We start from the raw sequence: 11972 nt of genomic DNA, 5'->3' as shown, positions 1-11972 counted from the left end.
AGCGAGAGGCGGGCGAGGGAGAGCGAGAGCGCGCGGGCGAGGGAGAGCGAGAGCGCGCGGGCGAGGGAGAGCGAGAGGTGGGCGAGGGAGAGCGAGAGGTGGGCGAGGGAGAGCGAGAGGTGGGCGAGGGAGAGCGAGAGGTGGGCGAGGGAGAGCGAGAGGTGGGCGAGGGAGAGCGAGAGGTGGGCGAGGGAGAGCGAGAGGTGGGCGAGGGAGAGCGAGAGGGTGCGAGAGAGAGGGGGAGGGCGAGAGAGAAACTGTCCCCGCGTGCAAGAGAATATGACTACGAGAGAGCGCGTGTGCGAGGGAGAGAGAGAATGCACGAGGGAGCGCGAGAGAGAAAGAACACGAGAGACAGCGTATTAGAAAGTGTGAGACCGAGATAGAATGCGCGGGAGAGAGCGCGGTGCGCGCTAGAGAGAAAGAGAGAGATCACGCGGGAGTGTGTGACCGCGAGCATGACCGCGAGAGAGGGAGTCAGCGCGAGAGAGAGCGCGATATAGCGCAAGAGAGAGCACGAGACTGTGCGAGACTGAGAGATAGAGCGCAAGAGCGCGTGCGAGGGAGCCAACACGAAAGTGCGCGCGTGAGAGAGAGAGCGCGCTCGCGAGAATGTGACCGAGCGTGAGAGAGGGAGGGCGAAAGCGAAACTGACAGAGCGCGAGAGAGCGGGCGCGGGGGCGACAGAGAGAGCGGGCGCGGGGGCGACAGAGAGAGCGGGCGCGGGGGCGACAGAGAGAGCGGGCGCGGGGGCGACAGAGAGAGCGGGCGCGGGGGCGACAGAGAGAGCGGGCGCGAGGGAGACAGAGAGAGCGGGAGCGCGTGCACAGTACGTGATCTCGTGCGAGAGAGCACGGGAGACAGAAAGAGTGGGCGAGAGGGAGCGGGCGCAAGGGAGAGCGATGGAGAGCGAGGGAGCGCGCGCGTGCGAGGGAGAGCGCGCGTGCGAGGGAGAGCGATGGAGAGCGCGCGAAGGGGGGGGCATTGGAGCGCGCGCGAGGGAGGGCGGCGGAGAGAGCGCGCGCGAGGGAGGGCGGCGGAGAGAGCGCGCGCGAGGGAGGGCGGCGGAGAGAGCGCGCGCGAGGGAGGGCGGCGGAGAGAGCGCGCGCGAGGGAGGGCGGCGGAGAGAGCGCGCGCGAGGGAGGGCGGCGGAGAGAGCGCGCGCGAGGGAGGGCGGCGGAGAGAGCGCGCGCGAGGGAGGGCGGCGGAGAGAGCGCGCGCGAGGGAGGGCGGCGGAGAGAGCGCGCGCGAGGGAGGGCGGCGGAGAGAGCGCGCGCGAGGGAGGGCGGCGGAGAGAGCGCGCGCGAGGGAGGGCGGCGGAGAGAGCGCGCGCGAGGGAGGGCGGCGGAGAGAGCGCGCGCGAGGGAGGGCGGCGGAGAGAGCGCGCGCGAGGGAGGGCGGCGGAGAGAGCGCGCGCGAGGGAGGGCGGCGGAGAGAGCGCGCGCGAGGGAGGGCGGCGGAGAGAGCGCGCGCGAGGGAGGGCGGCGGAGAGAGCGCGCGCGAGGGAGGGCGGCGGAGAGAGCGCGCGCGAGGGAGGGCGGCGGAGAGAGCGCGCGCGAGGGAGGGCGGCGGAGAGAGCGCGCGCGAGGGAGGGCGGCGGAGAGAGCGCGCGCGAGGGAGGGCGGCGGAGAGAGCGCGCGCGAGGGAGGGCGGCGGAGAGAGCGCGCGCGAGGGAGGGCGGCGGAGAGAGCGCGCGCGAGGGAGGGCGGCGGAGAGAGCGCGCGCGAGGGAGGGCGGCGGAGAGAGCGCGCGCGAGGGAGGGCGGCGGAGAGAGCGCGCGCGAGGGAGGGCGGCGGAGAGAGCGCGCGCGAGGGAGGGCGGCGGAGAGAGCGCGCGCGAGGGAGGGCGGCGGAGAGAGCGCGCGCGAGGGAGGGCGGCGGAGAGAGCGCGCGCGAGGGAGGGCGGCGGAGAGAGCGCGCGCGAGGGAGGGCGGCGGAGAGAGCGCGCGCGAGGGAGAGCGGCGGAGAGAGCGCGCGCGCGATGGAGAGCGAGGGAGCGCGCGCGCGAGGGAGAGCGATGGAGCGCGTGCGAAGGGGGGCGATGGAGCACGTGCGAAGGGGGGCGATGGAGCACGTGCGAAGGGGGGGCGATGGAGCACGTGCGAAGGGGGGGCGATGGAGAGCGAGGGAGCGCGCGCGTGCGAGGGAGAGCGATGGAGAGCGAGGGAGCGCGCGCGTGCGAGGGAGAGCGATGGAGAGCGAGGGAGCGCGCGCGTGCGAGGGAGAGCGATGGAGCGCGCGAAGGGGGGGCGATGGAACACGCGCGAAGGGGGGGCGATGGAGCACGCGCGAATAGGGGGCGATGGAGAGAGCGCGCGCGAGGGAGGGCGATGGAGAGAGCGCGCGCGAGGGAGGGCGATGGAGAGAGCGCGCGCGAGGGAGGGCGATGGAGAGAGCGCGCGCGAGGGAGGGCGATGGAGAGAGCGCGCGCGAGGGAGGGCGATGGAGAGAGCGCGCGCGAGGGAGGGCGATGGAGAGAGCGCGCGCGAGGGAGGGCGATGGAGAGAGCGCGCGCGAGGGAGAGTGTGCGTGCGAGGGAGAGCGATGGAGAGAGCGCGCGCGAGGGAGGGCGATGGAGAGAGCGCGCGCGAGGGAGGGCGATGGAGAGAGCGCGCGCGAGGGAGGGCGATGGAGAGAGCGCGCGCGAGGGAGGGCGATGGAGAGAGCGCGCGCGAGGGAGGGCGATGGAGAGAGCGCGCGCGAGGGAGAGTGTGCGCGCGAGGGAGGGCGATGGAGAGAGCGCGCGCGAGGGAGGGCGATGGAGAGAGCGCGCGCGAGGGAGAGTGTGCGCGCGAGGGAGGGCGATGGAGAGAGCGCGCGCGAGGGAGGGCGATGGAGAGAGCGCGCGCGAGGGAGAGTGTGCGTGCGAGGGAGGGCGATGGAGAGAGCGCGCGCGAGGGAGGGCGATGGAGAGAGCGCGCGCGAGGGAGGGCGATGGAGAGAGCGCGCGCGAGGGAGAGTGTGCGTGCGAGGGAGGGCGATGGAGAGAGCGCGCGCGAGGGAGGGCGATGGAGAGAGCGCGCGCGAGGGAGGGCGATGGAGAGAGCGCGCGCGAGGGAGGGCGATGGAGAGAGCGCGCGCGAGGGAGGGCGATGGAGAGAGCGCGCGCGAGGGAGGGCGATGGAGAGAGCGCGCGCGAGGGAGAGTGTGCGTGCGAGGGAGAGCGATGGAGAGCGTGCGCGCGAGGGAGAGCGATGGAGAGCGAGGGAGCGCGCGCGCGCTCCCCCGCTAGGGAGACAGAGCGCACGTGCGCGAGGGAGACAGAGAGAGCGCGCGTGCGAGGGAGACAGAGAGAGCGCGCGTGCGAGGGAGACAGAGAGAGCGCGTGCGAGGGAGACAGAGAGCGCGCGCGCGCGGGAGAGGGAGGGGCGCGCGCGGGAGAGGGAGGGGCGCGCGCGGGAGAGGGAGGGGCGCGCGCGGGAGAGGGAGGGGCGCGCGCGGGAGAGGGAGGGGCGCGCGCGGGAGAGGGAGGGGCGCGCGCGGGAGAGGGAGGGGCGCGCGCGGGAGAGGGAGAGAGAGCACGTGCGAGGGAGAGGGAGAGAGCGCGCGCGAGGGAGAGGGAGAGAGCGCGCACGAGGGAGAGGGAGAGAGCGTGCGCGAGGGAGGGATAGGGAGGGGCGCGCGCGAGGGAGAGCGCGAAAGAGAGAGAGCGCCAGAAAGAGCGTGAGAGAGAAAGAACACAAGAGACAGCATGTTAGAAAGCGTGAGACCGAGATAGAGTGCGCGGGAGAGAGCGCGGCGCGCGCGTGAGAGAAAGAGAGAGATCACGCGGGAGTGTGTGTGACCGCGAGCATGACCGCAAGAGAGGGAGTCAGCGCGAGAGAGAGCGCGATATAGCGCAAGAAAGAGCAAGAGACTGCGCGAGACTGAGAGATAGAGCGCAAGAGCGCGTGCGAGAGCGCCAACATAAAAGTGCGCGCGCGAGAGAGAGAGCACAAGAGAACGCGTGCGCGAGAATGTGACTGAGCGCGAGAGAGCACAAGAGCGCGCGCGAGAGCGTGACCGAGGGCACGCGGGAGATCGCGAGGGCGCGAGAGAGAGAGCGAGGGCGCGAAAGAGAGCACGAGACTGCGCGAGAGAGCACGAGACCAAGAGATAGAGCACAAGAGTGCGCGCGAGAGATAGAGCACAAGAGTGGCGCGCTAGAGCAAACACGCGAGAGCGCGCGAGAGCAAACACGCGAGAGCAAACACGCGAGAGCAAACACGCGAGAGCGCGTGAGAGCAAACACGCGAGTGCACGCGAGAGCGCGCGAGAGAGCGCGCGCGAGACAGAGACTAAGGGCGAGAAAGTGGCCCCGCGAGAGAGCGCGCGAGGGGGAGAGAGAGAGAGAGAGAGAGAGAGAGAGAGAGAGAGAGAGAGAGAGAGAGAGAGAGAGGGAGAGCGCGAGAGAGCGCGTGTGAGGGAGAGAGAGCGCGTGCGAGGGAGAGAGACAGAGTGCGCGTAAGACAGAGAGAGAGCGCACTTGGGATGTGACCCCGCGCGAGAGAATGAGAGAGCACGAGAGGGTGAGCGCGCGTGAGGGAGAGAGACAGAGCGCGCGCGAGACAGAGAGCATGAGAGCACGCGCGAGGGTGTGACCGAGCGCGAGAGAGGGAGGGTGAGAAAGAAAGTGACCGAGCGAGAGAGGGAGCGAGCACGAGAGCGCGCGCAAGTGTGTGACCGAGGGCACGAGAGAGAGAGAGAGCGCGCGGAGAGAGAGAGAGAGCGCGCGGAGAGAGAGAGAGAGCACGCGCGGAGAGAGAGAGAGAGCACGCGCGGAGAGAGAGAGAGAGCACGCGCGGAGAGAGAGAGAGAGAGCGCGAGCCAGAGAGCATGAGAGCACGTGCGAGACTGTGACCGAGGGCGCACGAGAGGGAAAGGGCGCACGAGAGGGAAAGGGCGCACGAGAGGGAAAGGGCGCGCGCGCGACCCACAGGGCGGGAGAGCGAGGGGGCGCACGCGCGACCCACAGGGCGGGAGAGCGAGGGGGCGCACGCGCGACCCACAGGGCGGGAGAGCGGGGGAGCGCGCGCGACCCACAGGACGCGAGAGCGGGGGAGCGCGCGCGACCCACAGGGAGCGGGGAGCGCGCGCGACCCACAGGGAGCGAGAGCGGATGGAGCGTGCACGCGGAGGGACGGGCAGAGTGCACACACCTAGAGCCTGGGGAGCCAGTGGAGAGCATAGGGAGCGGGCAGAGACAGCATAGCAGGCATAGAGAGCCCACAAGCCAGGGGTGTGGCCGGAGAATGTGCGTGGAAAGCCAGTGGAGGGAGTGAACAGTGCACATGGAGAGATGGGTGAACGGATGGAGAGCCAGCGGAGTCAGTGATGAGACGGGTGAAGCAGGCGGACCACACGTGCGAGCCGGGGGAGCGGGCATGGAGCACGTGTGGAGAGCACGGGGGAGCGGGCTGTGAGAGTTCGCGAGACTGGAGAGTGGGGGAGGTTGCAGGCGAGACGTGGGGGGAGTAGGCGCTTGGGCGAGACGCTGGAGCAAGGCAACAGTGAGCGAGTTGGGGGTGAGAGGGGTGAGCATGAGCAAGGTGGGAGAGTGTTTGCACGTAAAGAGAGCAAGACAGACACAAGAAGTGTGAGAGAGTGTCAGACAACAGCAATTACTATCAATACACCAGACAATCATTTGCATATACAAAGTGACTCCCTGCTTCCAAATTGTATTTACATTGGAGAAAGGAAGAAATAAAATAAACAAAAACAAACAATGCAAGTAAGAATGCCACCTATACAACAGAAGGCCTACTTTGTGAGATGTGCAAGTGAAAGCAGATCAGACTAATGATATGTCGATTGCAGAGTACAGTTGTTGAAAGAGAATGAGTTATTCAACTGTGATGTTGACAATGTCGTGGTAGGGAAGATCGGAGGCAGGAAACAGCTGCTATTGCCATGGAACAACAAATAAAAAATGAAGACCAAAATGAAGTTACAACAGCAGAATGTAAAAGTGCCTTCCACAAAGAACCCAATGTGATAAGTATATACTTACACTGAACAGAGTAAGAAGCCAGGAGGGCTGCAATGTTGTATGGACAAGGCAACCTAGAAAAAGGAACAATTGAGAAATAGTGCTTATGTACTTAACAGTAATTAGACATTTGAACATCCTTAGGTTAGGCCAGAGGTTTCCAAAATTTTCAAAGTTCTGTTCAACATTTTTTTCCCCTTTTCACAAGATTTTTTGCTAAGAGATATTTTGCAGAGTTTAAGGAGATGGAAGGTTCAATGTCATTAGTTGTAAAAAAAAATGTTGAAGAGGATTGGGGTTGGAGGATTAGTAGAAGAATTCAGAACACATCAAAACATTCACCTTGCCTTCATCACAGAAGTGCAGCACCATGGCTGGCACTGCTGTCTTACAATGCCAGAGACCTGGGTTCAATTCCAGCTTTGGGTGATTGCCATGGAATTTGCACATTCTCTGTGCCTGCATGGGTTTTCTCTGGGTGCTCCAGTTTTCCCCCTCAGTCTAAAGATGTGCAGGTTAGGTGTATTGGCCGTAGTGCCCAGGGTTGTGTAGGCTAGGTGAATCAGCCATGGGAAATGCAGGGTTACAGGAGGGTCACAGTCTGGGTGGACTGCTCTTTGGAGGGTCAGTGTGGACTCGATGGGCTAAATAGCTTACTTTCACACTGTAGCGATTCCATAATTAGAGCTATCTCAGGGACCATTACATTCTATTGCGGCAATCTGGAGATTCTGCAGATATATCTGTCATCATACCTGAAGGAGCCTTACATAACTATGCTCCAATGCTTGTAACAGTCTTCCATTGCTATGTACCAGAAGGAACTCTGATCGGTTCAATTCTAAAATCAGTGATTCAATGCCCTATTAATGCATCTCTGCTGAGTATTGAGGTCACACAGACAATGCTTCTTTCTGTTCAGGCCATCTTCAATGTTGCCTTAAACAGTTCCCAACCCCACCCACTTTGGAATCCTACCCTCTTAGCCAAGTTAGCTGCCCAATAACCTAACAAACTTGCCACTGGATACAAATGAAGAATAAAAACAGTTGATCAGAATTCCTTTGTTTTTATAGGAAGAGGTTTATTTAGTTTCTCTTCACCTTTCTTCTCTCCACCACACCTACCCCCTCAGAACCACAAGTAGTGAAATTCAGCCAGATTTCATTTGATTAAATCTCTTCAAACTCAATAGAACTCAAATATAACTCGACTAATCTTAAACCATTCCAAAAAAAAACCCAGCGTTCGAGCTGTGATTACAGGAGACTTTTGAATAGTAATACTCTTCCAAGTGGGAGGAAGGCCATTTTGACGGTATGAGGCAAGAACTTTTAAAAGTTGACTTGGGGGGGGGGGGGGGGGGGGGCAGGGGGAGGCGGGGGAATGTTTGCAGGTAATGGGATGGCTGGAAGTCTTCAGAAATGAGGTAACGAAGAGTCCAGAGACACGATATTCATGTTAGGGTGAAAGGCAAGGCCTGTAGATGTAGGGAATGCTGGATGACTAGAGAAATTGAGGATTTGGTAAAGAAAAAGAAGGAAGCATATGTCAGATATGGATGAGAGATCAAACAAATCCTCAGAAGAGTATAAACGCAGTAGGAGTAAACTTAAGAGGGAAATCAGGAGGGCAAAAAGGGACATGAGATACTTTAAGCAAAGAGGGTTAAGGAGAATCGAAAGGGTGTTTATAAATACCTTAAGGACAGAAACGTAACTAGAGAGAGAATAGGGTCCCCCAAAGATCAGTAAGGCAGCCTATGTGTTGAACTGCAAGAGTTGGGGGAAGATACTGAATGAATATTTTTCATTAGCGTTTACTGTGGAGAAGGGCATGGAAGATATAGAATGTGGGGAATAGATGGTGACATCTTGAAAAATGTCCATATTACAGATTCTGGATGCCTTAAAACACAAAAGTGGATAATCTCCAGGACCTGATCAGGTGTTTCCTGAAACTCTGTGGGAAGCTAGGGAAGTGATTGCTGGGTCCGTTGCTGAAATTTATACCATCGATAGTCACAGGTTGAGTGTATGAAGACTGGAAGTTGGCTAACGTGGTGCCACTATTTAAAAATGGTGGCAAGAAAAAGCCATGGAACTCTAGACCACTGAACCTGATGTCGGTAGTAGGCAAGTTGCTGGAGGAAATCCAGAAGGACAGGATTTACAGCATTTGGGAAGTCAAGGACTGATTTGGGATAGTCAACATGGCTTTTGCGTGGGAAATCATATCTCACAAACTTGATTGAGTTTTTTGAAGAAGTAACAAAGAGGATTGATGAGAGCAGAGTGGTGGATGTGATGTATACGGACTTCAGTGAGTCATTCAACAATGTTCCTCATGGGAGACTGGATAGCAAGGTTAGATATCATGGAAAACAGGGAGAACTAGCCATTTGGATACAGAACTGGCTCAAATAAATGATTTGGACGTGGACACAGGAAGTATTGTTAGTAAGTTTGCAGATGGAGGTGTAATGGGTATCGAAGAAGGTAAGCTCAAAATGCAACAGGATCTTGACCAGATAGGCTGAGGAGTGGCAGATGGGGTTTAATTTAGATAAATGTAAGAAGCTGCAACGGAAAAGCAAATCAAAGCAGGACTTATACACTTAATGGTAAAGTCAGAGGGAGTGTTGCTGAACAAAGAGACCTTGGAGTGTAGGTTCATAGCTCCTTGAAAGTGGAGTCACAGGTAGATAGGACAGTGAGGTCTGCATTTGATATGCTTTCCCTTGTTGGTCAGAGCATTGAGTGTAGGATTTGGGAGGTCATCTTGTGGCTGTACAGGACATTGGCTAGGTCACTGTTGGATTATGTGCAATTCTGGTCTGCCTCCTATTGGAGGGATGTCAAGAAACTTGAAAGGGTTCAGAAAAGATTTACAAGGATATTGCCATGGTTGGAGGATTTAAGCTTTAGGGAGAGGCTAAATAGGCTGGGGCTATTCTCCCTGGAGCGTCGGAGGGTGGGAGGTGACAATATAGAGGTTTATAAAAGCATAGGGGCAACAGTAAGGTGAATAGTAAAGGCTTTTCTTCCCCCAGAGTAGGGGAGTTCAAAACGAGAGGTCATAGGTTTAAGGTGAGAGGGGAAAGATTTAAAAGGGACCTGAGGGGTAATGTTTTCATAAAGGGTTGTGTGCATATGGAACGAGATGCCAGAGGAAGTGGTATTTGCAGTTACAGTTAGAACATGGACAGGTACATGAATAAAAGTATAGAGGGATTTGGGCCAAATGGGACTAATTTAGTTTTGGAAACCTGGTTAGCATGGACAAGTTGGAGCAAAGGATCTGTTGCCGTGCTGCGTGACATGATGACTCTGAAATTGGGTTCAACTGTAGAATCACAACGAGCATTTTTATTAACAAACCTTGCATTAACAATGAAGTTTTTTTTGAAAAGGAATCAATAATAAAACAGTGAATGAAAGTAACAGAGTTTCAATTAGTTTTTGCCATTTTTTCTGCAATGAAATTTCTACTTTCTCATTGCTGTAACTGCCTTGTCAACCCTGTGCTTGAGCTTCAAATATTAACCTGAAAACAAAAGAAAACACATATTTGCGCTTGTCAGGCAACACCAACTTTGTCTTCCTTTGATTTTGCTCAAGCAGCTGACTCCATTTTCAGATCACTGGGAATCAATAGACCACACACTGCCTCACCACCCAACTGTGAATCACTTAGCTTTTTACACTTCAATAAAAAATAAATCAGCAAATGAGCAAGGTGTTAACTGACCAACCGAGCGGAGCCCAAACAGAGCTCAGCAAACTGCCTTGATCCAAACAAGGGTAGAATTCTGTTTCCTAACAGTCATGGTTTGTCTTTTTTTTCTACAATCGTGCTGAAAAGCAATCAAAATGCTCTAAATACTTGACAGAATTCCCATAAAATCAGCAATCTAATATCTCAATCTATTACAGTATTCTAAATCAATGTATAGAGGAACGTTGACTATCCGAACGACATGAATGAGTAGTATTTTGGTCGGATCATCAAATGTTTGGATAACATAGTTTAGCCAAGCATCAGGACTTCATGATCTTGTTCGGATAAACCGAATTTCGGATAATCGAAGTTCCTCTGTATATTGTAATAATCCCAACTGATGGTATCACCAGACAGGTCAAATCCCAGACTGAAATGTAGCTTGACAGATCATTTTTTATTTAACAATATATTATTTCCCCGCAACACCACAAAACTGAAGCTTCTTGTGCAAACAAAATGATAAAATGGAATGAACTATTACATATAATGTACACATTTGAAATTTCAAAACACAGTAAAAATTCAATTCCAGTCATCCCAACACCATCCAACTATTCCAAGCAGAGTTCGCTTCTTTGTCATATCTGAAGGTTTATCTTGACGATTTCTCTCTGCTGTCAGTCTTGAGAGTTTGATAGTCTCTTCCTTGAGTATTCACACAATTGAACAAAGGCTTTTCCAACTTTGATAACCCCTAACTAAACACTTCTGGTCTGGAGGTTTCAAACTAAACTCTTACTCTGAAGTAACTATAATTTCTCTTTCTCACTACTGCAATGAATCATTACAATATTTTTCCTTAAATTTTCTGCAGCTATTGCTTCTTTTTTCAGGAGAAACTCTTTCATTATTACCAACAGAGCTCTGAAATTAACCCAAAATCTTTGCAACCTATGGGTTTCTTTTTTAAGTAAGCAAAATTCTGATTCTTCTAATTGAAAACAAGCTAACGCTCTTCCATGTTTATTCTGTCCACTTGTAAAACTGTCCTGATGCAAAGACATTTCCATTATCACTGCAAGAACACATACTTTCATACTGATTGAAAATAAAACTGTGGCTCCAGAAATATGTCATGTTAATCATTAAACCTTTCATATCTACATGCCAAAACCCACATGTATCTAGTTCATACTTAACGTACCTTACATCACAATATACAACAGATCAAATTACACAACTATTGATGGGATCCGTTGAATAACAGAATGCTGACAATAGAACACCTGCAACAGGAGATTATGATTTACAATAACAATGTAAAAATTAAAGATTGTGCACTTCTGGGACAATGTCCCAGAGGATTTACATTATAGCAGCAGGAGAAACAGGAAAGACAGCCTAGTCTATGCTTCAGATTAATGATTTAATATCTGGGACAAAATATGGGATTTTTTTTATAAAGCGAAAAGGAGAAGACTCTTATAAAGGAGCCTTCTGACAAAACCAAAATAATTGCTCCAATTATATTTGGTGTCCAGATCACAATGATCAATATTTGGTCCACCTTATAACCTTCTCATACTGCAATTATCACCTATAACATGTTTATTCTTTAGGCCACAGCTTGCTAAAATAACACCTTCTAAGATACAAGAATGATGCTTACCTTCCACTAAGAATATCTTGTTTAAGTTGCAGAAAATATTGGTACCTTAAAAAGAAATAAAAATGCACATTTCAGTCCATACAGCATAGTGCAAAATACACAATGAAGTATTTTCCACAGGTAATGATAAACATATTTATCTTCAGCTATGAAGAAATTTAGTAGACAGCTTAAATTCACTAGAACCATAAATTGCAATCACAATTAATTCATTCATTTGATTATACCTGAAGGTAGTTAGCTCTTTTACCCAAATTAACTAAGTTAACAACGACTGGATTAATTTTTAAAAAGGTCTGTACAATTGCTGGAACTTTCCATATATCAGGTCCAATTATTAAAACTAACATTATTCTAAACCTTCAGCAAAAATGTTTCCTTTGTCATTTACAAATTCATTGAATTTTGAAAACATCTTCTAGGTTGATCCATAACGTCTAGTGTTAAATTTCCTGATTTTGAACTGTCAAAACTATAATTTCTCTTTCTCACTATTGCAATGAATCATTACAATATTTTTCCTAAAGCTTTCATATACCCTCCAGAACTGTCAGCAAATTATAAACAGCACCACCTTAACAAGTGCCCTAACAGCAGTAGTTTAATACGG

At 53.7% G+C, this 11972-nt stretch overlaps 1 protein-coding gene across 3 annotated transcripts in view; it reads right to left on the bottom strand.

The window, feature by feature from the left end:
* ptpn4a (protein tyrosine phosphatase non-receptor type 4a) overlaps positions 1 to 11972 on the bottom strand; it is a 439903-nt gene that overhangs the window by 243776 nt on the left and 184155 nt on the right. For all 3 annotated transcript variants that reach the window (XM_060827024.1, XM_060827026.1, XM_060827025.1), the window contains exons 6-7: positions 11363 to 11407; positions 5992 to 6044 (exon numbers count right to left, since the gene is read on the bottom strand). In XM_060827024.1, coding sequence (XP_060683007.1) covers positions 5992 to 6044; positions 11363 to 11407 — 98 coding nt within the window. The remainder of the gene's footprint in view (positions 1 to 5991; positions 6045 to 11362; positions 11408 to 11972) is intronic.

This window comes from Hemiscyllium ocellatum, chromosome 7, assembly GCF_020745735.1.
Source record: "Hemiscyllium ocellatum isolate sHemOce1 chromosome 7, sHemOce1.pat.X.cur, whole genome shotgun sequence".
Taxonomy (NCBI): domain Eukaryota; kingdom Metazoa; phylum Chordata; class Chondrichthyes; order Orectolobiformes; family Hemiscylliidae; genus Hemiscyllium; species Hemiscyllium ocellatum.
Note: the sequence above shows the minus strand (reverse complement) of the source record. Positions and strands in the feature narration are given on the sequence as shown.